Raw genomic sequence first — 27,105 nt, forward strand, 5'->3', positions numbered from 1 at the left:
CCCAGTCCAAGTCTTATTTTTCTTGTAATCAGGCTGGAAGTAGTAATTTTTAGAAAGACTGTAACAGAGGTGAAGTATGCTTTTCATCACATTACATTGGGGTACATGACATCACTGGTGATATTAACCTTTATCATTTGGCTAAAGTAGTGTCTGCCAGCTTTTTTCACTCCAAATGTACTATTTTTTCCTTTTCCATTCTCTATTCTTTAGAAACAACTTGTTCAGTCTAGCCCACCCTGGGAGCAGGTACACAGGAGTAGAAATTAAGCTTTACATTCCATAGAGTTTAATCTCTAATATCTAGAATTCTTCTATAAGAAATATTTGTTTCTTCTCATTTATACTTCTCATTTATAGACTCATGTATATTTGTTTTATACTTCAAGATATAATCAAATATTACATGATTTCTTTTGCCACCCATACTGTTTCAGCTTCAGACATTGATAGCTCTTTTAGATTGGTACCTGTGTTCATTTGATACCCTGATCCTTCTGTTTTTTGAGGACTTCTTTCCTGGTACTACCTTCAAGTTCATTTTGTTTTCTCCCTCCTGTGGTCCTGGAATCAGCTGTTTCTCCCGGGAGTGTGGTTCCTTTTAGTGGAGAATGGGATTTAAAAACCGAGGTCAGCTGGGCATGGTGGCTCACGCCTGTAATCCCAGCACTTTGGGAGGCCAAGGCGGGCAGATCACAAGGTCAGGAGTTTAAGACGAGCCTGGCCAACATGGTGAAACCCCGTCTCAACTAAAAATACAAAAATTAGCTGGGCATGGAGGCACGCGTCTGTAATGCCAGCTACTCAGGAGGCTGAGGCAGGAGAATTGCTTGAACTCAGAGGCAGAGGTTGCAATGAGCCGAGATCACACCACTGCACTCCAGCCTGGGTGACAGAGCAAGACTCCATCCTCCACCCTCCCAAAAAAAACCAACCAACCAACCAACAAACAAACAAAAAACAAGGTCTGGGTAACGGATATATATGCACATTCACCCATGTATGCTTACATATATTAGTAATTGTCTCTCCGTCTATCTGTTTGTATGCATCTGAAGCTAAACATGAGTTCATACTAATGTCTCTGACTCTCATCCAGTACTACAAAATGCATTCTAGTCTTCCTGCCTTGTTTATCTGTAACTTTTTTACCCTGATAGCAAGAAAACTGGCTCTCCCCATCCACCATTTATTTATGTACCTGTTCAACTCCAGTGTACATGTAACACATTTCTGAATTAACCGGTACCCCCATAAGCAACAAGTTTACTCACTTGAGTAGTGTTTGTATATACTTCCTTTAGTGTGTGGCCTTATAATTTTCAGTCAACACATCATTTTCCACAGTTTGTTATTTTATCATATCACAGTGCACTGTTTGTTCAGTATATTGATTACCTACAAGCAGTATATAATTACCAAATATATGTTGTCTAGTTACCTTTGCAGTATTGATTTCTAGCATAACATTTTTTTGTGGTCAGACTACATACTCTATATGATCTTGATCCTTTGAAATACGTTGAAACTTGCTTTATAGCCCAGTATATGGTCAGTTTTTGGGAACAATCTGTGTGTGACTGGAAAGTAACTGAGCTCTGCAGTATTTGAATTGTATCTATGAAGTTCTGGATCTTTATTGATTAAATGTTCCACTCAGACTTTGGATTGTCTTTGCTTAATCAGACTTTGGATAATTTGCTTTCCTTATTTCATACCATGTTAATAGAGAAATACAGAATTATTTATAACCCTTATAAAGAAATAATTTTAACACTTATTAAGAAATCCTCTATGTATATTGTAGTTCGTTAGAAAATAGAGATGGTTAAAACTGCTTTTGAAACATTAAAATCTTGCCGAGTGTGGTGGCTCACGCGTGTAATCCCAGCACTTTGGGAGGCTGAGGTGGGCAGATCGTTTGAGTTCAGGAGTTCAAGACAAGCCTGTCCAACATGGTGAAACCCTGTCTCTACTAAAAATACAAAAATTAGCCAGGCATAGTGGCAAGTACCTATAATCCCAGCTACTCCAGAGGCTGAGGAAGTAGAATTGCTTGAACCTGGCAGGCGGAGGTTGCAGAGCCGAGATTGCGCCACTGCACTCCAGCCTGGGCCACAGAGCCAGATTCCATCCCACCACCCCCGCCCCCCCAAAAAAAATTAAAGTCTTGGCTGGATGCAGTGGCTCATGCCTGTAATCCTAACACTTTGGGAAGCTGAGGCAGACGGAGGCGAATCACTTAGCTCCGAGTTCCGAGACCAGCCTGGCCAACATGGAGAAACCTTATCTCTACCAAAAATACAAACAAATTAGGCAGGCATGGTGGTGGTCACCTGTGGCCCCAGCTACCTGGGAGGCTGAGACACAAGAACTGCTTGAACCAGAGAGGCAAAGGTTGCAGTGAGCCAAGATCACACCACTGCACTCCAGCCTGAGTGACAGAGTATTTTTTTCTCTTAAGGATTTCCTGGCCGGATGCGGTGGCTCACGCCTGTAATCCCAGCACTTTGGGAGGCTGAGGCGGGCAGATCACGAGGTCAGGAGATCAAGACCATCCTGGCTAACAGGGTGAAACCCCATCTCTAGTAAAAATACAAAAAATTAGCTGGGCGTGGTGGTGGGTGCCTGTAGTCCCAGCCACTCGGGAGACTGAGGCAGGAGAATGGTGTGAACCCAGGGGGCGGAGCTTGCAGTGAGCCAAGATTGCACCACTGCACTCCAGCCTGAGAGACAGAGTGAGACTCCGTCTCAAAAAAAAAAAAAAAAAAAAAGTGTTTTCTTTTTTTTTTTTTTTTTTTTGAGACAGGGTCTTGCTCTGTTTCCCGGCCTGAAGTGCAGTGGCATGAACACAGCTCACTGCAGCTTTGGCCGCCTGGGTTCTAGCAATTCTCCCACCTTGCCCTCCCGAATATCTGGGACCACAGGTGCATGCTACCATGCCCAGCCAAGTTTTTAAATTTTTTTTTTGTAAAGAAGAGGTCTTATTGTGTTGCCCAGGCTGGTCTTGAACTCCTAGGCTTGAGCAATCCTCCTGCCTCGGCTTCCCAAAGTGCTGGGATTACAGGCGTGAGCCACCACTCCAGTCCCTGACTCTGTTTTTGATGTTTAACTGCTGATGACTCCTCTTTTTTTCCCCTTCTGTTTACTTCTGGGCCAGCTGATAGAAAACCTAGGTGCTCCCTCCTTTACATTCAAACCATGTGAACCCCATCCCATGAGCAGGAACACTCAGCCCAGCACCACGCCCTAACCACCATGCAAACTCCAAGCCAGCCTTTTCCTAATCTCTCAAGTTGTTTTATGACCTGTTTGGGAGCTGCTCTGCTCTCTAGAAAGCCTCATGATGAGAGTTATAAACGTTTTCCTACCTTCTTGGTATATGTGTGTGACATCATTAGTCTTTTTTTTTTTTTTTTTCTAAAACAAAAAAACGGGATACATGTGCAGAACATGCACGTTTATTATATAGGTATACATATGCCATGGTGGTTTGCTGCACCTTTTGACCTGTCCTCTAAGTTCCCTCCCCTCACCTCCCAGCACCCAACAGGCCCTGGTATATGTTATTCCCCTCTCTGTGTCCGTGTGTTCTCATTGTTCAGCTCCCACTTATGAGTGAGAACATGCGGTATTTGGTTTTCTGTTCCTGTGATAGTTTGCTGAGAATGATGGCCTCCAGCTTCATGCATGTCCCTGCAAAGGACATGATCTCATTTCTTTTTATGGCTGCATAGTATTCCATGGTGCATATGTACCACATTTTCTTTATCCAGTTTATCACGGATGGGCATTTGGGTTGGCTCCAAGTCTTTGCTATTGTAAATCCTGCTGCAGGAAACATACATGTACATGTGTCTTTATAGTAGAATAATTTATATTTCTTTGGGTATATACCCAGTAATGGGACTGCTGGGTCAAATGTATTTCTGGTTCTAGATCCTTGAGGAATCGCCATACTGCCTTCCACAGTGGTTGAGCTAATTTACATTCCCACCAACAGTGTAAAAGTGTTCCTATTTCTCCACAGCCTCACCAGCATCTATTGTTTTTCCTGACTTTTTAATAATCACCATTCTAACTGGTGTGAGATGGTATCTCATTGTGGTTTTGATTTGCGTTTCTCTGATGATCTCTGATAATGATGTTGAGCTTTTCTTCATATGTTTGTTGGCCTTATAAATGTCTTCTTTTTTTTTTTTTTTTTTTTTTTTGAGATGGATTCTCACTCTGTCACCCAGGCTGGAGTGCAGTGGCTTGATCTCGGCTCACTGCAACCTCCGCCTCCCGGGTTCAAGTGATTCTCCTGCCTCAGCCTCCCGAGTAGCTGGGATTACAGGCACCTGCCACCATGCCTGGCTAATGTTTTTTGTATTTTTAGTAGAGACAGGGTTTCACCATGTTGGCCAGGCTGGTCTTGAACTCCTGACCTTGTGACCCACTCGCCTTGGCCTCCCAAAGTGCTGGGATTACAGGCGTGAGCCACCACACCCAACCAAATGTCTTATTTTGAGAAGTGTCTGTTCATATCCCTTGCCCACTTTTTGATGTATTGTTTGGTTCTTGTAAATTTGTTCCATGTAATTTATGGATATTAGACCTTTGTCAGATGAGTAGGTTTCTCCCATTCTGTAGGTTGTCTGTTCACTCTGATGATAGTTTCTTTTCCTGTGCAGAAGCTCTTTAGTTTAATTAGATCCCATTTGTCAATTTTGGCTTTTGTTGCAATGGCTTTTGTCATTTTTGTCATCAAGTCTTTGCCCATGCCTATGTACTGAATGGTATTGCCTAGGTTTTCTTATAGGGTTTTTATGGTTTCGGGTTTTACAGTTAAGTCTTTAATCCATCTTGAGTTGATTGTTGTATAAGGTGTAAGGAAGGGGTCTAGTTTTAGTTTTCTGCATATGGCTACCCAGTTTTCCCAGCACCATTTACTGAATAGGATATCCTTTCTCCATTGCTTGTTTGTGGCAGGTTTGTCGAAGATCAGATGGTTGTAGATGCATGGTGTTATTTCTAAGGTCTCTGTTCTGCTCCATTGGTCTATATGTCTGTTTTGGTACCAGTACCATGCTGTTTTGGTTACTGTAGCCTTGTAGTGTAGTTTGAAGTCAGGTAGCGTGATGTCTGCAGCTTTATTCTTTTTGCTTAGGATTGTCTTGGTTGTACGGTGTCTTCTTTGATTCCATATAAAATTTAAAATAGTTTTTTTCTAATTCTGTGCAGAATGTTAATGGTAATTTGATGGGAATAGCATTGAATCTATAATTTACTTTGGGTAGTATGGCCATTTTCACGATATTGATTCTTCCTATCTATGAGGATGGAATGTTTTTCCATTTGTTTGTGTCCTCTCTTATTTCCTTGAGCAGTGGTTTATAGTTCTCCTTGAAGAAGTCCTTCACATTCCTTGTTAATTGTATTCCTAGGTATTTTATTCTCTTCTTAGCAATTGTGAATGGGAGTTCATTCATGATTTTGCTCTCTGCTTGTCTATTGGTGGTGTAAAGGAATGCTTGTGATTTTTTCACGTTGATTTTGTACCCTGAGACTTTGCTGAAGTTGCTTATCAGTTTAAGGAGTTTTTGGCCTGAGATGATGGGGATTTCCAAATATAAAATCATGTTATCTGCAAACAGAGACAACTTGACTTCCTCTCTTCCTATTTGTATACCTTTATTTATTTCTCTTGCCTGATTGCCCTGGCCAGAACTTCCAGTACTATGTTGAATAGGAGTGGTGAGAGAGGGCATCCTTGTCTTGTACTGGTTTTCAAAGGGAATGCTTCCAGCTTTCACCCATTCAATATGATATCGGCTGTGGGTTTGTCATAAATAGCTCTTATTAGCTCTTATTGTTTTGAGATGTGTTCCTTCAATACCTAGTTTATTGCCAGTTTTAAATTTTAACATGAAGGGATGTTGAATTTTATCAAAGGCCTTTTCTGTAGAGATATGTTCCATCAATACCTAGTTTATTGCCAGTTTTAAGTTTTAACATGAAGGGAAGTTAAATTTTATCAAAGGCCTTTTCTGTATCTATTGAGATAATCATGTGGTTTTTTTGTCTTTGGTTCGGTTTATGTGATGGATTACGTTTATTGATTTGTGTATGTTGAACCAGCCTCGCATCCCAGGGATGAAGCTGACTTGATCATGGTGGATAAGCAATATAGTGAGACCCTGTCTCTACACATAATTTTAAAATGAGCCAGGCGTAGTGTTGTGCATCTGTAGTCCTAATTACTTGAGAGGCTGAGGTGGGAAGATCGCTTGAGCTGGAAGAGTACAAGGCTGCAGTGAATTATGATTGGGCTACTGTACTTCTGCCTGAGTGACAGAGCAAGACCCTGTCTTGATGATTGATTGATTGATAGCTAGATGGATGGATGGATAGATAGATAGATAGATAAAGATAGAGAGACAGACAGAGTTAGCAGGTACTGCCTTTCTAAAGAAAGGACATTTACCCTGAAACATAAAGGATGAGAAGGATTCAGCCTGCGAAATGTCTAAGTCCAAGGACTCTTGAGCAGTTAAACAGTCTGTGGACAGCATTAAGTGTTGTGGCAAGTTGTATAGTTGGCCCTTTGTATCCATGACTTCTGCACTCATGGATTCAACCATCTTCAGATCAAACATATATTTTTAAATTGTGAGAGTACTGACCACATACAGACTTTTTTCTTGTCATTATTTTCTCAGTAATACAGTAGGACAGCTATTCACATAGCATTTACATTGTATTAGGTATTGTAAGTAATCCAGAGATGATTGAAAGTATACAGGAAGATGCGTATAGGTTATGTGCAAATACTATGCCATTTTATATCAGGGACTTGGGCATCTGTAGCTGGATTGGGTTTTGGTATCTGCAGGAGGTCTTGGAACTGATCCTCCACAGATATGAAGGGGCAATTGTACTATATTCTTGGTGTTGCAAAGAGGGACTATGATAGAGAATAGGAAGCAAAGAGTTAGTTGTTTTGACATGAGACCTCCTAGGTAAGCAGCAGTCCTTGGAAAGGGATTTGTATTTTATTCTAAGAACAATGAAAAATCACTTGAGGAACTTAAAGGATGTATTCTTAAACACTGACCTGCTTCTAAATCAGTGATAGGTTCAAAATAAAGATGTCAAGGTTTTTCTCCTCTCAGTTTTAATTCACTTGGTCTTTGACAGTGCCAAGATGGCAGATTTGGAACAAGCTTGTCAAAAATTCTAGCCCCACCTAAATGTTACATATGTCCTCAATAAGTAATTTCACTATCTTACTTAAACTCGTATACATCTCTGAACTCTTCTTGGCCTTTTTCAAATTTCATAACCATATTTTTGAATTCTGTATGCCATTCACTTATTGTGAGGGTTGGTTTTTCTTTGTTTCATAAAGTTTCTTGTTCTCTGGTATAGAAACAAATTTTTTTTGTTGTCCTTTTTTGTTTCAGATTTGGATTTACAGTGTGAGATAATCAGCTACATAGAAGTACCCACTTATGAAACAGGTATATCCTCTGTACAACTTCAGAGCATATATAAGAGAGAGAAACTCTATGAATGTAAGAAGTGTCAGAAGAAATTCAGTAGTGGTTATCAACTTATTCTACATCACAAGTTTCATATTATTGAGAGACCCTATGAATGCAAAGAGTGTGGGGAGAACTTTCGTAGTGGTTATCAACTTACTCTCCATCAAAGATTTCATACTGGTGAGAAACCCTATGAATGTACAGAATGTGGGAAGAACTTTAAAAGTGGTTATCAGCTGACTGTGCATCAGAGATTTCATACTGGTGAGAAGACCTATGAATGTAGGCAATGTGGGAAGGCCTTTATATATGCCTCACACATTGCTCAACATGAGAGAATTCACACTGGTGGGAAGCCTTATGAATGTCAGGAGTGTGGGAAGGCCTTTAGTCAAGGTGGACACCTTAGAATTCATCAGAGAGTTCATACTGGCGAAAAACCATATAAATGTAAGGAATGTGGGAAGACTTTTAGTAGGCGCTCAAATCTTGTTGAACATGGGCAGATTCATACTGATGAGAAGCCATACGTATGTGAGAAATGTGGAAAAGCCTTTAGAAGATGTCACCAACTTACTGTACATCAGAGTGTTCACACTGGTAAAAAGCCATATGAGTGTAAAGAATGTGGGAAGGGCTATACGACTGCCTCATACTTTCTTCTACATCAGGGAATTCATAAAGGTGGAAAACCCTATGAATGTAAGGAGTGTAAGAAAACCTTTACTTTGTATAGAAATCTTACTCGGCATCAGAATATTCATACTGGTGAGAAACTTTTTGAATGCAAGCAATGTGGGAAGACCTATACTACTGGTTCAAAACTCTTTCAACATCAGAAAACTCATACTGGCGAGAAACCCCATGAATGCAAGGAATGTGGAAAGGCCTTTACCTTGTATGGCTACCTTAAACAACATCAGAAAATTCATACTGGCATGAAACACTTTGAATGTAAGGAGTGTAAGAAAACCTTTACTTTGTATAGAAATCTGACTCGACATCAGAATATTCACACTGGTAAGAAACTTTTTGAATGCCAGGAATGTGGGAAGGCCTATAGTACTGGCTCAAACCTTATTCAACATCAGAAAATTCATACTGGTGAGAAACCCTATGAATGTAAGGAATGTGGAAAGACCTTTAGCTTGCATGGATATCTTAATCAACATCAGAAAATTCATACTGGTGTGAAACCCTATGAATGTAAGGTATGTAGAAAAACCTTTACTTTCTATAGAAATCTTACTCTACATCAAAGTATTCATACTGATGAGAAACCTTTTGAATGTAAGGAATGTGGGAAGACCTTTAGACGTACTTCACACCTTACTGCACATCAGAGCATTCATGCTGATAAAAAACCCTATGAATGTAAAGAATGTGGAAAGGCCTTTAAAATGTATGGCTACCTTACACAACATCAGAAAATTCATACTGGTGGAAAACCTTATGAATGTAAAGAATGTGGGAAGGCCTTCAGTCGTGCTTCAAACCTTGTTCAACATGAGAGAATTCATACTGGTGAGAAACCCTATGTGTGTAAGCAGTGTGGGAAAACCTTCAGATATGGTTCAGCCCTTAAAGCCCATCAGGGAATTCATAGGAGCACAAAAGTCTAAGACCATAAAGAGTACGAGCTCGCCATTCATCATCAGACAGTCCACACTGGTGAGAAATGATGGAATGTTAGTCTTACAGGTATGGCTTTAGCAATTGGGAGAGTTCAAAATGCAGTTCTTGCCACATTAGAAAGCATTCGATGTTGATATTTTAATGGAACATCTGACTGTTCAATGGTAAATTAAGAAAAAAAAAAAACAAAAACAAAAAAAAAAAAGGAATCCCAGTTTCTTCATGCCTACAACATCCATGGCATGGATTTTTTTATATAAACTTATTAATTAAAAGGATGACCAAAAGCCTTTCATACTAAATTTCAATGGCTGTATTACAAATTACTTCAAGCCTTAATGTTTTACCACAACAGTAAACATCACTCATAGGTTCTGAGGGTCAGAAATTCGGGAAGAGACTTAACTGAGTGCTTTTGGATTGGTTTTTCCTTGAGCTTGTGGTCTTCTGAGGACTTGTTGGGGCTGAAGGATCTGTTTTCCAGGTGACTCGCTCGCACTGGTAGGCTGGCTTAGAGAGTGAGAGTGCCAGGAGAAAGCTGTCCTCATCCACGGTGGGTTCAATTTACATGAGGAAATCCTAGCCTGAGCGTAGTTGATGCTACAAATGAATGAGGCTTTGGAGTTTTGTTTTTTTTTTGAGACAGGGTCTTGCTGTGTCACCCAGGCTGGAGTGCAGAGGCATGATCATAGCTCACTGCACCTTTCAACTTCTGGGCTCAAGCAATTTGGGTGGCTTCTTGAGGATATTTTGCATGACGTAGAAATATAAGCAATTTGTATTCAGAGTGCCAGTCATGGTGTTTTAAAAATATGCCCTCAAATTATTTGAAGCTCTACCCTTCAAACTTGAAGTCTGGCCGGCCATGGTGACTCATGCCTGTAATTCCAGCACTCTGGGAGACCGAGGCAGGCGAATCACTTGAGGTCAGGAGTTTGAGACAAGCCTGGCTAACATAGTGAAACCCCATCTCTACTAAAAATAAAAAACTAAAAAACTAGCCAGGCGTGATGGTACATGCCTGTAGTCCCAGCCACTAGGGAGACTGAGGCAGGAGAATCGCTTGAACTTGGGAGGCAGAAGCTGCAGTGGTGAGCTGAGATTGTGCCACTGCACTCCAGCCTGGGCAAAAGAGTGAGACTCCATCTCAAAAACAAAAACAAAAAACAAAAAAAACAGAAGTCCAATTTGCCTCCCTTTGCATGTGAGGTGAACCTAGTCACTTGCTTCTAATGAACAGAATCTTCAGGATCGCCTTTCCCTAGTGCTCATGCTCACTTGTTCATTCACTCTCATGCAGATCCGGCCTCCTCTACGTTGGGCTTCTGCAGAGGCTGCTGACAGAACCTTTTATAGAAATTTCATTGAGTGATGATTCTCATAATTGTCACATTAGATATTTCTGGGGTCTTAACCAAGGGTTTTTAATAGTCATACTCTATTCTTTGGAGAACAGATAACCTGCTGTGAAGTGCCCCCTCTGCTCCCTCTCTGAAATAATCACTGTGTTAATGTTGAGGCCATGCTTCCCATGGGCTGCCCCCAGCCCCTTTTCTGTAACAGAAGTATTCATACTAGTCAATTCTTATGAAACCCAGACCCTTCAGCTGGGGAACTGTGAATAGCTTCCCATCAGCCAGGCTTAAACTGTCTTCATAGCCCTGCGTTTTCATAGTTTTTCTACCAATCTTGCTTCATTCCTCTCCTTCAGAGTCATCCGTCTTGAACCATGACCTGAAGGCTTTCACTGCCTTTCCTAGACCTCTTTTTCATTCATAGCCCCTTCCTTCCTTCTGATCTGATCTTGTTTTTTGCTTTTCAGAGGATCAGTATGAACACATACCCTAAGGTTACCTATATACTAGGTTTCCCTAACCGTGCTCTGGATTTTGTCTTTGTCCAGAGACCATTTCTGAAGTTTAGCATCATTTGCTTTCTGGAGAGGTTGGGCGTTTCCAAAAGCAAGTCCTGGTTCACTTCTGTTTAACAATCTTTTTCTAGCTTATCTCACTTCTAGCACTTAAGCAACAAGAGCCAGAAGACACCGTCAACATTCTGCTTGGAAGTCTCCTAAGCTAAATTACCCACTTTTTTTTGTTGCTGTTGTTTGTTTGTTTTTGTTTCTTAAAGACACAATCTTGCTTTGTCACCCAAGTTGGAGTGCAGTGGTATGATCATAGCTCACTACAACCTTGAACTCCTGGGCTCGAGTGATCCGCCCGTCTCAGCCTTATGAGTAGCTAGGACTACAGGTGTATGCACAACTACACCTAGTTAATTCTTTGTGGTTTGTTTTTTGTTTGTTTGTTTGTTTGGTAGAGATGAGGTCTCTCTATGTTGCCTGAACTGGTCTCAAACTCTTGATCCTCCTACCTTGACCTCCCAAAGTGCTGGGATTATAGCGCGAGCCTGGCCCAGTTATACAGTTCTGTATGTATTATTTTATACTTTTCACAATTACCACATGCAGCAATGTTGCTTTCTGCTGTTACATAACGAGAATCCCTTCCCCATAGTCTCCAGTAACATTTTTCAGTTTTCTTTAAAACCTCACTAGGAGCCTCTTCAAAAATATCCAGGTTTCTGCTAATAATATTTTCTAGGCCCTTCCAATTTCCACCCAGTTTGTGGTCCCAATGCCCCTCTGACATTTATAGCTTTTTGTTTCAATAGCATCCCTTGTCTAGGTACCAGAATCTGTTATCTCATGCCACATTTCAGAGAACCCGAAGAATTACTGGCTTAAAATGCCAATAAATATGTATTTTTCTCACAGTTTTTGTGACTCAGAAATTTGGGAGCGGCTAAGCTGGGCAGTTCCTACTCCAAGTGTCTCAAGAGGTTGGGCTTATCTAGGCTTGACTATAGCTAGAAGATGTGCTTTCAAAGGCTTGGTTCTGTGGCTGAGTTTATACTGGCAAGTCATTTCTTCTCCCATGGGGCCTTGTCCATAAGCTGCTTGAGTGTGCTTGTGACGTGACAATTGGCTTTTCTCAGATGTGATCCTTTTTATAATCTCCCTTTGGAAGTTAGTTCTACCACATTCTATTTGTTACCAGCAAGTCACTAAGTCTGGCCTACATTCAATAAGAGTGGAATTAAGTTTCACCTTTTTTTTTTTTTTTTTGGAGGCAGGATCTTTCACTGTCGCCCAGTGGAGTGCATATGGCTCACTTCAGCCTCAACCTCCTGGGCTTCAGTGATCCTCCTGCTTCAGCTTTCCGAGTAGCTGTGCACCAGGTGTGCGCCAGGTGTGCGTTACCATGCCCAGCTAATTTTTAATTTTTTTGTAGAGATGGGGGTCTCACCAACTTGCCCAGGCTCCTCTCAAACTCTTGGGCTCAAGCAGTCCTCCCACAGTGTTCCCAAAGTGCTGAAATTATAGGCGTGAACCACCATGCCTAGCCCACTTTCACCTTTTAAAGAGAGAAATGTCAAAACATTTGCAGACATATTTTTATTTTAAAATCACCACACCTGACACCACTCAATCATTGTTGAGGTCTCGAAAATTAGTACTAATAAACTAACTTGTTAATGTCATGTATGCAGTAGTGCTTTTAGCCACAGCTCATGCCTTACCTGTCATCACTGCCACATAACTCCCTGTGTGTCATTGGCCAAGATATTTATCATCTATGGGAATTATTTGCAAAGTATAATCAAGAGCCTACATGAAACCCAGGCATGGCGGTGCACACATGTACTCTCAGCTACTCGGGAGACTGAGGCGGGAGGATCACTTGAGGCAAGAGTGTGAGGCTACAGTGCTGTATGATGGTGCCTGTGAATAGCCATTGCACACCAGCCTGGCTTTTTTAGGCCCCGTCTAAAAAGAAAAAAGGTACATAAGAGTCCTATTATGCAGATGTGGCCCAAATTATACTTGTCAAAATCTGGGAAGACTGTTTGGCATATAGCCTCATGCTCAATAAATATGAGCTATTGGCCGGGTACAGTGGCTTACGCCTGTAATCTCAGCACTTTGGGAGGCCGAGGTGGGTGGATCACATGTCAGGAGATGGAGACCATCCTGGCTAACATGGTAAAACCCCATCTCTACAAAAAATACAAAAAATTAGCTGGGTGTGGTGACACCACCTGTAGTCCCAGCTACTCTGAAAGGCTGAGGCGGGAGAATCACTTGAACCTGGGAGGCGGAGGTTGCAGTGAGCCGAGATTGTGCCACTGCACTCCAGCCTGGGAGACAGAGCGAGACTCCATCTCAAAATAAATAAATAAATAAATATGAGCTATTATGGATATCGTCATTATTTGTGTTGCTGATAATTAATTTTTATGAAAGATTCTAATAGCATAATTAATTTATTTAGAACAGCTTAAAGCCACTCATCTATTAAATTTTATATAATTTTGGAAATTAAAAATACGATTTTTGTGTGTCTGAAGATTTTGGCCAGGTGCAGTGGCTCACACCTCTAATCCCAGCACTTTAGGAGGCCAAAGCTGGCAGATCACCTGAGGTCAGGAGTTCAAGACCAACCTGGGCAACATGGCAAAACCCCATCTCTCCTAAAAATACAAAAATTAGCTGGGCGTAATGGCACACACCTGTAATCCCAGCTACTTGGAGGGCTGAGACACAAGAATCACTTGAACCCGGGAGGCGGAGGTTGCAGTGAGCCGAGATCACACCACTACCCTCCAGCTTGAGTGACAGAGCAAGACTCCGTCTCAAAAAAAAAAAGAGAGACTTTGCATATCTTGTTTTGTTTTGCTTTTGCTTTTTTCATTTTTTGTGGAAATGGGGTCTAACTATGTTGCCTAGGCTGGTCTCAAACCCCTGGCCTCAAGCAGTCCTCCTGCCTTGGCTTCCCAAATTACTGGGATTATAGGCATGAGCCACTGTGCCTGGCCAAGATTTTGATAATAGCCAACAATTCATATTCTCTGTTCACAATTTAAGATAAAGTAGGAATTAATAATGGACTATCAAGAAGTAAATTATTCTCTTTGAGGTTTTCCCTAAATTCGAAATGTACATTTTAATTTAACATACAGAAAAATTGAAATAATTGTTTAGTAACCCACCATATATGTTTACATTCATGTTACTTGCTTTATCTTATTTCAGCTCTTTTTATCTGCTTATGTATGGGTTATTTCTGTATCATTTGAGAGTAAGTTGTAGATATCATGGCACTTTGCCTTTAAATATTTGCAAATTTCCTGGATAACTGTGATACTATAATCATACTGGAAAAACTTAATAATTTCTATAGTGTCTTCAAATATGTACCCAAAGATTTTTTTATAACTACTTATTTTCTAATCAGTATCCACTCTTGGTTAATTCATTGCATTTGGGATTTTTAAAATTTATTCTTTTTCTCTAGGATAATATCTCCACTTTTTCATGCTTTTGAATTTTTTTTTCTTTTTTTTTGAGACAGAGTTTCACTCTGTCACTAGGCTGGAGTGCAGTGGTGCGATCTCGGCTTACTACAACCTCTGCCTCACGGGTTCAAGCAATTCTGCCTCAGCCTCCCAAGTAGCTGGGACTACAGGCGCGTGCCACCACACCCAGTTAATTTTTGTATTTTTAGCAGAGACGGGGTTTCACCATGTTGGCCGGGATGGTCTCCATCTCTTGACCTTGTGATCCGCCCACCTTGGCCTCCCAAAGTGCTGGGATTACAGGCGTGAGCCACTGCGCCCAGCCTGAATTTTTCTTTTTTAAGTACCCAGAGAATGTCCCACATTCTTGATTTTTGCTTCACAGTATGATTTAACTTGTTGCTCTGTCCCTCGTGTTTCCTATAAATTGGAAGTTATGTCTAGAAAATTCATTAGGTTGAGATTAGGTTGAGATTTTTGTCAAGAACATCTCATGAATGATGCTGCAGACTTCTGAAAGCATATCAGTTTTTTACATGATTATTTATGCTACATTGTAAAGCTGCTTAAAGAGGCACCTGTCAGCTCTCCATTGAAAAACTCCATTTTGCATTACTAATTTGATGGGTGCTACATTGATCCATTAATTTGAAAATATAATACCTTTAATTCAGGAAACAAAGATTGAAACAAAAAGATGTTTTTGTATTCATCTCTCTGTATAGCACATATGAACTGCCTGTTAAAGGCTAGACTATAAATCTGTGGATAAAAACTGTTAATATATGAGGCCAGAAGAAAGGAAAACAAATATACCAATATTAAGAAAAAATTAATAAAACTAGATAAAGAGATTAATGATTAGGAAATACAACTAGTTTTTATTCAAATCCTACCCCATCCCATTTTGTGGAACATGAGCTAAATCTCTAGATATAATCAAGAAAAATTTTAAAAGAGAGATATAAAGAAAATGTTTTAAATTAAAAGTTAATTTTTGCCAGGCACAGTGGCTCACGCCTATATTCCCAGCGCTTTGGGAGATGGATCATTTGAGGTCAGGAATTCAAGACCAGCCTAGCCAACATGGTGAAACCTCATCTCTACTAAAAATACAAAAATTAGCTGGGCATGGCGGCATGCGCCTGTAATCCTAGCTACTTGGGAGGCTGAGATGGGAGAATCACATGAACCCGGGAGGCAGAGATTGCAGTGAGCCGAGATCATGCCACTGCACTCCAGGCTGGGCAATAGAGCAAGACCCAGTCTCAAAAGAAAAAGTTAATTTTTGGTGTTTATACCAAAATATTTAGCAATCTCTAATGTATTTTGAGAAGGAATTATATTTGTAAAAGACTATAGTTTTTCATTAAAAAAAGAATATAGTTTTTCAAACATGACATAGATATTGTAGGAAATCAGAATTTTTAAAAGATGACTGAAAACAAGATGAGTTTCACTCATTAGAGTAAATGGAAAATTTCCGAGTATGATATCAGCAAACTCTAACATTCTTTTAAAATAATTGTGCAATAATCATTTTTCTGGCAGAGTCAATTCATTCTTCTGGTTCAATATATTCTAGACAAATGAAAGAAAAGGAATGTTGATCTATGTTTATCCTTGTAATTTTCTAAGCTTTATATACAGTTTTGTAAATGGGATGAATTATGTGCACATGATACCATCAATTCTAAAAACTACCTTTTAAAAAACCTTTTGGAAATCAGGATTGCAGTTGATAACTACCTAAACTCACTTCCAGCCCTATAAAAATTACTTTTCCAAACTAAGGAGCATCACACATTATGCATTGTCAGCCAACAGTCTGTAGTGTAAGCATGATCATGCGTTATGTCTGTAGTGTCAGCGTGATCATGCGTTGTGTCTGTAGTGTCAGCGTGATCATGCGTTGTGTCTGTAGTGTCAGCGTGATCATGCGTTGTGTCTGTAGTGTCAGCATGATCATTCGCTGTGATCTGCATACTCATATCCCTTTTGTCCACAAAGGGAATAATTCACTATTAAATACTAACATAATTTGCCCTATGCAATTTTAAGTTTTGATAGTGAAATAAAACACAATGCAGAATGATTTAGCCATAGGTTAGATGACCACTGTACTTGATAATTGAAAAATGGTTTGTGTTCTTAGACAAGCCAATGAAGCACTCTCTTGGTCCTGGAACAAACAAAAGCCACATGATTAGCCTCTCACAAGACTGGCGTGCGCTGTGGCGTAGAAAGTTTGTTTGCCTTTCCATAACCCAGTGTATCTAAGAATTACCTCAGAACTTCCATTTCTATTAATATTACCTACTAACACTTAAGTCTGAGTGTGGTGGCTCATGCCTGTAATCCCAGCACTTCAGGAGGCTGAGGTGGTCAGATCACTTGAGGTCAGGAGTTCAAGACCAGCCTGGCCAACATGGTGAAACCCCATCTCTACTAAAAATACAAAAATTAGCCAGGTGTGGTGGCACATGCCTGTAATCCCAGCTGCTCTGGAGCCTGAGGCAGGAGAATCACTTGAACTCGGAGGCGTAGGCTGCAGTGAGCCAAGATTGTGCCACTGCATTCCAGCCTGGGTGACAGAGTGAGACTCTGTTTCAAAAAAAAAGAAAAAAACCAAAAACAACTGGGACATGAAACCGTAAGCTGAAATGCTGCCAACCAAAAGCTGAATGACCCTCAAACTGGAATTTCAGCATTCTGTCAGGTGATTAATCCCTGGGAGAATGTAGTCAGCTCACATGATTATAGGCAAGTAACCACCTTTTTCTGTATTCATACTACTGTTACTTTTCTACAAAATGAAAAACCTAAATGTGGTTTTTGTTTTGTTTTTTGGATTTTTTTTTTTTTTTTTTTTTTGAGACAGAGTTTCGCTCTTGTTGCCCAGGCTGGAGTGCAATGGTCCGATCTTGACTCATCACAACCTCTGCCTCCCAGGTTCAAGCAATTCTCCTGCTTCAGCCTCCCGAGTAGCTGGGATTACAGGCATGCATCACCATGCCTGGACAATTTTTTTTTGTATTTTTAGTAGAGACGGGGTTTCTCCATGTTGGTCAGGCTGGTCTCCAACTCCCAACCTCAGGTGATCCGCCTGCCTCGGCCTCCCAGAGTGTTGGAATTACAGGTGTGAGCCACCATGCCTGGCCTAAATGTTTTAAACTCTCATCCTGATCAGTATTTACGTTAGAGATAAGTTTTTAAAACTCTACTTAGAATATTGTTTCAGAGGAGTCTGCAAATAACAAAACTCTATAATTGCAGTCCTAGCTGATGTATATACTTGGATCTTTTCCAAATGCTCTTCTACTCTTGTAATTTCTAGTCTGGTCAGCTGGAAGTAAAAGTATCCAGTAACTCCACTTGTCCACCTAAAAAATATATATATTTTTTAACCCATTAAGTATTTTTTATATGTATTTATTGGCCAATCATGTTATTTACTGTGACTTTCCTGTTTGTTTCTTTTGCTCATTTTCTCAACCTGCTGATTTATGAATACACACACATACTCTAGATCTTGATTCTTTCATTATTTTATATATAATATCCTTTTCCTGGAGAGTAACTTTTTAAAGTGCATTCATGATTTTTCTGATAGTTTTCCCGCATACTATCATATATTTGGACATTGCCATTATCAGTCTAACCATAAACTGGTAATCTGTTTATATTTTTAATAGTATGTGAGATTTCTATGTGTTCAGTCAGATTATCTATGAATGGAAATGAATTTTCTTTTAAAATCATTATTATTTCTTTACTTTTATTAAAATAAATATGATTATGCCAAGTATTGGGGTAATAGCCAGTGTCTTAGTTGTTTAACCAGTTTAATGGAAATCAGTACAATGTTTTACCATTTAACTAATATTTACTTTGTTGTATGCAAGTATGCTCTATAATTAGAGCTAACTTCTTATTTTTTTTTCAAATCCCATCACTTCTTTTGCTTTGTTCATATATCATTCTCCTCTGCTATTTTAATGTTATAATTCATACTGACTTCTTGTTTTAAACCATTTCTGAAATATAATATGCTTAGCTGTGGTATATTATTATTTTGATAAGCTGCTTATCTTATGAATATTTTGTTCGGGATTTTTGTACAAATATTCAAAATTGATATTATTAGCATTCATATATTAATATTCAAAATTAAGAATATTTTTAAACTTTTGTTATTGCCATTATATGTTTATTAAAGGTTAGATAAAATTTGGCTTTAAACCCATATGGTCCTGTTTTTCTTTATTTTGTTTTCCTTCTTACAGTTTTAATATTGGATTGTTAAACACTTTTCCAAAATCACCTGATACTCTATTTGAATTTTGCTTTATATGAAAGCTACAGATTAACCAAGCTGAGTACCTGCCCCAGCCACAGTGCCTTTGAGCACTGCACATCATGGTATTACCACTGGGTTCCACATAAAAGAAGCATCCCCACATGAACCCCTCAATGAAAATCAAGCATTATGTGTTCTTGGCAATACGATGCTGGGAGCTCAGAACTCTTTAGCAAGAATGTAAGATGTGGACCAGGCACGGTGGTTCACGCCTGTAATCCCAGCACTTTGGGAGGCCAAGGCAGGCGGATCACCTAAGGTCAGGAGTTTGAGAGCAGCCTGGCCAACATGGAGAAACCCCATCTCTACTAATAAAAAAAAATACAAAATTAGTGGGGCGTGGTGGCGCATGCCTGTAATCCCAGCTACTCGGGAGGCTGAGGCAGGAGAATCTCTTGAGGCTGCAGTTGCGGTGAGCCAAGATCAGGCCATTGCACTCCAGCCTGGGCAACAAGAATAAAACTTCATCTCAAAAAAAAAAAAAAAAAAGGAATATAAAATGCCTTGCTGCTTAGACATGTTTGGATACTTACCAGCAGCCGTCATGAGAATGATAGATTCTTTAATGTGTGAAAAGTTGTAATGCAGGGTGAGCAAATATCCACTAATAGTTTTATTTTATTGCCTCATGTTAAAGTTATAATTTGTCACATAATTAGCATTGATTGCATTAAATATTAAGCAGTTGACATTCCTCTAGATCTGCACTGTCAGGTAGATACACTAGCCACCAGCTACATGTGGCCATTTTAAATTAATTTAAATTTAATAAGACATAAAATTGAGTTCACACCAGTAGGACTAGTCACAATTAAGTGTTCAATAGCCTTGTGTATTGGACTTTACAGATACAGTAGTCCCCCCTTTATCTAATGTTTCCTTGTTGTTAATCTCTTGCTGTGCCTAATTTATAAATTAAACTTTATCATAAGTACATATGTATAGTAAAAAAATAGGATGGTTTGGTGCCATCCTTGGTTTCAGGCTTCCCCTGGGGGTCTTGGAACATAACCCCTGCAAATAAGAGGGACACTACTATATACAAAGTTTTCATTATTGGAAAACTTTCTGTTGGATAGGAATATTCTGAATACTTACATTCTATTCACATACAAAATAATCTTATGGATTTAACAAATTAAATATTGCCAAGCACTTAATTATCATATGTAAAATTAATTGAGCAATTTTAGGTATATATTAAAAATCATAGGCTGGGTGTGGGTGGCTCACGCCTTTAATTCCAGCACTTTGGGAGGCTGAAGAGGGAGTCAGGAGTTCAAGAACAGCCCTGGCAACATAGTGAGACCCTGTGTCTACAAAAAAAAATTTTTTTTTAATTAGTCAGGTGTGCTGGTGCATGCCTGTAGTCCCAGCTACTCTGGAGGTCAAGGCAGGAGGATTGCTTGATCCTAGGAGTTTGAGGTTGCAGTGAGCTATGATGGCACCACTGCGCTCCATCCTGGGCAATACAGTGAGGCCCTGTCTCTAAAAAAGAAAAGTCATTAATTTTTGTCAGATACTTGAAAGCATCTTAAATATTTTAAAGTGGAAACAATATGCAAAAAAGTTGTAATATTCATTTATATTTTATTCTTACTTTTTTTTTTTTTTTTTTTGAGATGGAGTCTCACTCTGTCGCCCAGGCTGGAGTGCAGTGGCACGATCTTGGCTCACTGCAACCTCCACCTCCTGGGTTCAAGCATTTCTCTGCCTCAGCCTCCCGAGTAGCTGGGATTACAGGTGCCCACCACCACACCTGGCTAATTTTTTGTATTTTAGTAGAGACAGGGTTTCACCATCTTGGCCAGGCTGGTCTTGAACTCCTGACCTTGTAATCCACCCACCTCGGCCTCCCGAGGTGCAGTGGCTCACGCATGCTGGGGTTACAGGCGTGAGCCACTGCGCCCGGCTGTTCTTACTATTTTTTTGCACTTGTGTTCTTAGTCCTTCCCATTTTTCTCTCTACAGTTAATTGTAATTGAGCAATTTTTAGATACTCCTCTAGTTTCCATAGTCTTCACTGAGACACACGCATGTAAAGATATAATCACAAAAAGTGAAAGCTTTACCATGTGGATTATCAACCACATATTTCTTGATCAGGGCCTTGGTCTTGGTGAGCTTATGGAAGAGGTCATTAAGTGTTTTTCTTTTAGCTTTTTCTTCTTAAATAAGCATTATTGAGATAAAGCAAGATATAATTTTAGGCTGAACACAGTGGCTCACTGCTATAATCCCCACATTTTGGGAAGCTAAGGTGGGAGGATTCTTTGAGCCCAGGAGTTTGAGAGCAGCCTGGGCAACAAAGCAAGACTCATCTCTACAAAAAGTAAAAAAAATTCACTAGGTATGGTGGCATGCACCTGTAGTCCCAGTTACTCGGGAGGCTGAGGCAAGAGGATCGCTTGAGCCAGGAGTTGGAGGCTGCAGCAAGGGCACCGCTGCACGTTAGCCTGGATACAAAGCAAGACCCTATCTCAAAAAAAAAATTAAAGTTTTGCTTACTTTTAAGACATAATAACAGGGTGGGATGTACCCTCCCATCTCAACAATTTTTAAAAATATATAGAATGATAGTTTTCAGACACTGAACAACAAGCAGACCATGATCCCCAATTGCAGAAACCACCAAGATGAACTCTATTATTTCTCCCAACTTAACATCTGGAGTATTTTCAGTCCATTGCTCAGGGAGAGTTAACAGAAGCAGAGCCCGTTGTTCTTCCTGAATTGAGACACAAACTTGGGAGTCTGTGGAAGCGAGGATATGTGGAACAAAGTACTAGACAGGAACAACCTCCACGAAGAGATCTCTGGAGAGCTGCCAGGGAGTTCCCTTGAATCTTCAGCTGAAAGTACTGACCAGTTAGCTCATATGTGAAAACACCTGAAGCTGTGGAAAAACCGGCTTGAAATGAATACAGGGAATAATCCTCATAGCTCCAACAAGTCCAGGAATAGCAAGTGTTACCGATAGCCAAAGTGGAAAAACCCTCATAATTCACAAGACCTTGGGTACTCAGACGGGTACTGTCTTAACAGAGAGGAAAAATTAGCTTTGGACTAATTAGTTTTGCTCTGGTCCTGCCTTATCAAAGCTGAAAAAGAACCAATGAAAAAGATCAAACTGTTTTCAAGTACGTGAACTACATTTCAAAACAAAGCTCAAAAATGCTTTAAAAATATACCAGAATACCTGGCAAGGTAACATTTCAATGTTTAGCATCCAATCAAAAGTTACAAGACAGGTGGGTGCAGTGGCTCACGCCTGTAATCCCAACACTTTGGGAGGCCGAGGTGGGTGGATCACCTGAGGTCAGGAGTTCCAGATCAGCCTGACCAACATGGAGAAACCCCATTTCTACTAAAAATACAAAAAATTAGCCAGGTGTGGTGGTGCATGTCTGTAATCCCAGCTACTCGGGAGGCTGAGGCAGGAGAATCGCTTAAACCTGGGAGGTGGAGGTTGCAGTGACCAGAGATCACACTATTGCAATCCAGCCTGGGCAACAAGATCGAGACTCCATCTCAAAAAAAAAAAGTTACAAGACATGCAAAGGACCAGGAAAACATGATACAAAAGGAGAAGCAAAATTGATTAATCAAAATTGTCTCACATACTAGAATTGATAGCTTATCAGAACAGTTATAATGATATTTCATATGCTGACAAAGGTAGACCAAAATGTAAGCACTTTTTTTTTTTTTTTTAAGACAGGGTATCACTCTTTGGCCCAGACTGGAGTGCAGTGGCCCAATCATGGCTCACCGCAGCCTCGACCTCTTGAGCTTAGTTGATCTTCCCACCTCAGCCTCCCTAGTAGCTGGGACTGCAGGCATGCACCACCATGCCCAGCTAATTTTTTGTATTTTCTAGTAGAGACAGGGTCTTGCCTTAGCCTCTCACACTGCTGGGATTACATGTGTAAGCCACTGGCCAAAATATAAGCACTTTTAGGAGAATCATGTGAGATTTTTTAAAAACCACATTAAACATCTACAAATGAAAACTACAATGTCTGATATGTAAAATACTCTGGAGAAATGATTAGACATTGCAGGAAAAGGATTAGTAGGCTTAAAAATTTTCCCAATTGGTGAAAACTGTAGACTTACAAATTGAAGCAACTCAATGAATTCTAATCACAAGAAATGTAGAAATCTAAACAAAGACTGATCATAATCTAATTGCTTTAAAATAGTGATAAAGAATAAGTCAGCAGAGAAAGGAGACTATATAGAGAGGAACAAATGCAAAAATAAAAGTATTTCATATTGAAACCAACATAACCTAGAAGACAGTTCAGCAAAATTCTTTTTTTTTTTTTTTTTTTTTTTTTTGAGACGGAGTCTCGCTGTGTGGCGCCCGCCACCTCGCCCGGCTAGTTTTTTGTATTTTTTTAGTAGAGACGGGGTTTCACCTTGTTAGCCAGGATGGTCTCGATCTCCTGACCTCGTGATCCGCCCGTCTCGGCCTCCCAAAGTGCTGGGATTACAGGCTTGAGCCACCGCGCCCGGCCATTCTTTTTCTTTTTTTTGAGATGGAGTCTCGCTCTGTCCCCCAGGCTGGAGTGTGCAGTGGCGCCATCTCGGCTCACTGCAAGCTCCACCTCCTGGGTTCACGCCATTCTCCTGCCTCAGCCTCCCGAGTAGCTGGGACTACAGGCGCCTGCCAACACGCCCAGGTGATTTTTTATGTTTCTGGTAGAGACAGGGTTTCACCATGTTAGCCAGGATGGTCTTGATCTCCTGACCTCATGGTCCGCCTGCCTCGGCCTCCCAAAGTGCTTGGATTACAGGCGTGAGCCATGGCGCCCGGCCTCAAAATTCTTATATAGTGCAGAAATGAAAAATATTACCTTGAATTCTGTATAATGTGAAAATACTTTTGTACGAAGGTGAAAATTTGTGGATGTCCGATTTTTTAGGCATCTAAAAGATGAGAGAATAGATTAATGCTTTTAAGAAATGTTAAGGTTCTTCAGACAAATGGAAAGTGATATCAGATGGAAATTTGGACCTACATAGGATATGGCTAATATGTGGGTAAATATATCTTATTATTTAAATTGCTTAAAACATGATTGAACAGGGCGTAGTGGCTCACACCTGTAATCTCAACACTTTGAGAGGCTGAGATGGGAGGATCACTTGAGCCCCGGAGTTTGAGATCAACCTGGACAATACAGTGAGGCCTTGTCTCTGCAAAAAAAATTTAAAAATTAGCCAGATGTAGTGATGCACACCTATAATCCTAGCTACTCAGGAGGCTGAGGTAGGAGGATCTCTTGAGCCTGGGAGGTCGAGGCTGCTATGAGCTGTGATTGCACCACTGCACTCCTGCCTGGGCAACAGAGCAAGACCCTGTCTTTTAAAAATAGTAAGATAGCCTGGGCTCAGTGGCTCATGCCTTGTAATCCCTTTGGGAGGCCAAGGTGGGTGGATCACTTGAAGTCAGGAGTTCAAGACCAGCCTGATCAACATGGTAAAACCCCGTCTCTACTAAAAATACAAAATTCGCCGGGACTGGTGACGCGTGCCTGTAATCCCAGCTACTTAGGAGACTGAGGCAGGAGAATTGCTTGAATCCGGGAGGTAGAGGTTGCAGTGAACTGAGATCATGCCACTGCACTCCACCCTGGGCGACACAGTGAGACTCTTATCTCAAAAAATTAAAAAATAATAATAATAACATTATTACTATCTTTCAGAGAAACTATGAGAAAAAAATGGTTTTGCTTCCATTAACTTGAATTCTGACTCTTCATTTCTTGTTTAGATACAAATTTCTGATTCTGTCCTATTGTTTCTCTCTCAAGAATTTTCTTTAACATTTCTTATAAAGAAGATCTGCTAGTAACAAATGCTCTCAGTTTTTACCTGTTGAAAAGTCTGTATTTCTTTTTTATTTCTTTTGGCAACAACTTTGTATATAATTCACATTCCGTCCAATTCACTCATTTAAAGTGTAAAATTCAGTGGTTTTTAATGTAGTCACAATGTTATGAAACCTTCAGCACAGTCAATTTTAGCACATTTTCATCACGCCAGCATGAAAGCCTACAGCCTTTGGCCACCTCCTGCCACCCTTCAATTTAGGAAACAATTTACTTTCAGTCTCTATAAATTAGCCCACATTGGAAATTTTATATGAGAAGAAATGTCACATAGTAGAAATCATAAATACGTGATCTTTTGTACCAGTTTCATTCACTTGGAATAGTGTTCAAGGTTGATCTATGTTGTAGCTTGTATCAGATCTTCATTTCCTTATATTACCAAATAATAGTCCACTGTGTAGATATGCCACATTTTACTTATCTACTTATGAAATGAAGAACAATTGGGGTTTTTCTTTTTTTTTTTTTTTTTTTTGAGACGGAGTCTCGCTCTGTCGCCCAGGCTGGAGTGCAGTGGCCGGATCTCAGCTCACTGCAAGCTCCGCCTCCCGGGTTCATGCCATTCTCCAGCCTTAGCCTCCCGAGTAGCTGGGACTACAGGCGCCCGCCACCTCGCCCGGCTAGTTTTTTTTTTTTTTGTATTTTTAGTAGAGACGGGGTTTCACCGTGTTAGCCAGGATGGTCTCGATCTCCTGACCTCGTGATCCGCCCGTCTCGGCCTCCCAAAGTGCTGGGATTACAGGCGTGAGCCACCGCGCCCGGCCTATTGGGGTTTTTCTTTTCCAGTTTTTGGCTATCATGAATCATGCTGCTGTAAATATTTGCGTATAAGCTTGTGAGAACATATGGTTTTAATTTGTCATGAGAATATACCTAGGACTAAAACTGCTATGTTGTATGGTAACTGTATTCTTCTGAGGAACTGGCAGACTGTTTATACAATAGCTCTACCATTTTCCAGTGCCACCATCAATATATGTAGGGTTCTATTTCTCCAAATCCTATCCAAAATTTGTTATTTGATTTTAGTCATCCTAAGTAGTATGAGTTGATATTTCATTGGTGTTTTGGGGGTTTTGATTTACATAGTCTTTTTTCTTTGTTTCCCAGGCTGGTTTCAAACTCCTAGGCTCAAGCAATCCTCCTGCCTCGACCTCCCAAAGTGCTGAGATTACATGCATGAGCCACTGCTCCTGACTGATTTGCATATTCTTGATGATTAATATAGAACATGTTTTCAAGTATTTAGTAGCCGTGTGTATACTTTTTTTTTTTTTTTTTGAGAAATACTTATTCAGTTACTTTGCCCATTTTTGTTGGGCTTTTTATTATTGAGTTGCAAGACTTCTTTGTATATTCTAGATACAAATCCCTTATTGAATACATAGTTTACAAACAATTTTTCTCATTCTTTGGGTAGCTTCTCACATTCTTGGTGGATTTTGAAGCACAATGTTTTACAATTTATGTCCAATTTCCTTTTTTGATGTTGTTGCTTGTGATTCTGATGTCACAGTTAAGAAATAATTGCTGACTATAGAGTCCAGAAGATCTATGCCTACATTTCCTTCTAAACGTTCTACTGTTTTAAGTCTTACGCTTACACTTAGGTGTTTGATCCATTTTGAGTTGATTTTGTATATGGTGAGAGGCAGGGAACTCAATTCATTATTTTCTGTGTGCATCTCTAGTTCCAGTCTTTGTTGAAAAGACTACTCTTCCCTTCCTTAAATTGCCTTGGTATCCTTGTTGAAAATAACATGTGGAGCCGGACACGGTGGCTCGCGCCTACAATCCCAGCACTTTGGGAGGCCGAGGCGGGAGGATCACCTGATGTCGGGAGTTCAAGACCAGCCTGACCAACATGGTAAAACCCCGTCTCTACTGAAAATACAAAATTAGCCGGGCATGGTGGCGCATGCCTGTAATTCCAGCTACTCAGGAGGCTGAGGCAGGAGAATCACTTGAACCTGGGAGGTGGAGGTTGCGGTGAGCCAAGATTGCGCCAGAGCAAAACTCCATCTCAAAAAAAAAAAAAAGAAAAAAAAAGAAAAAGAAAATAATATGTGGAATCAATTTAATCCATTGATCTATGTGTGGTATTTCTGAGGGATTACTCAGGAGATTCAGGAGCAACAAATCCAAGAACTAATTAAGAGAAGAAATAAGTGATCAATAAGTTCTTAGACTGTAACTTTAATAGTTTTTTTTCCTTGACTATTTGTATTTTTGAATGGTGAATTTTTAGTTTTTGTTCCTTTTCCTCTTAGAGTACAGACGAATATTTTTTATTTTTAAAATTAATTTTATTTATTCATTT

The 27,105-nt window shown here is 40.1% G+C and overlaps 1 protein-coding gene across 5 annotated transcripts in view; it reads left to right on the plus strand.

Annotated features, from left to right (window-relative positions):
* The window catches only part of ZNF573 (zinc finger protein 573), a 52,301-nt gene extending 38,688 nt beyond the window's left edge, over nt 1-13,613 (plus strand). For 4 of the 5 annotated variants that reach the window (XM_031659503.1, XM_031659505.1, XM_017952905.3 and 1 more), the window contains one exon: nt 7,449-9,349. In XM_031659503.1, the coding sequence (XP_031515363.1) occupies nt 7,449-9,151 (1,703 nt within the window). In that variant the 3' untranslated portion in view covers nt 9,152-9,349. Of the gene's footprint in view, nt 1-7,448; nt 9,350-13,574 lie in introns of those variants that run through there. The other variant, XM_031659506.1, reaches the window with a different exon arrangement.
* Nucleotides 13,614-27,105: the final 13,492 nt, after the last annotated feature.

Source organism: Papio anubis, chromosome 20, assembly GCF_008728515.1.
Source record: "Papio anubis isolate 15944 chromosome 20, Panubis1.0, whole genome shotgun sequence".
Classification (NCBI taxonomy): domain Eukaryota; kingdom Metazoa; phylum Chordata; class Mammalia; order Primates; family Cercopithecidae; genus Papio; species Papio anubis.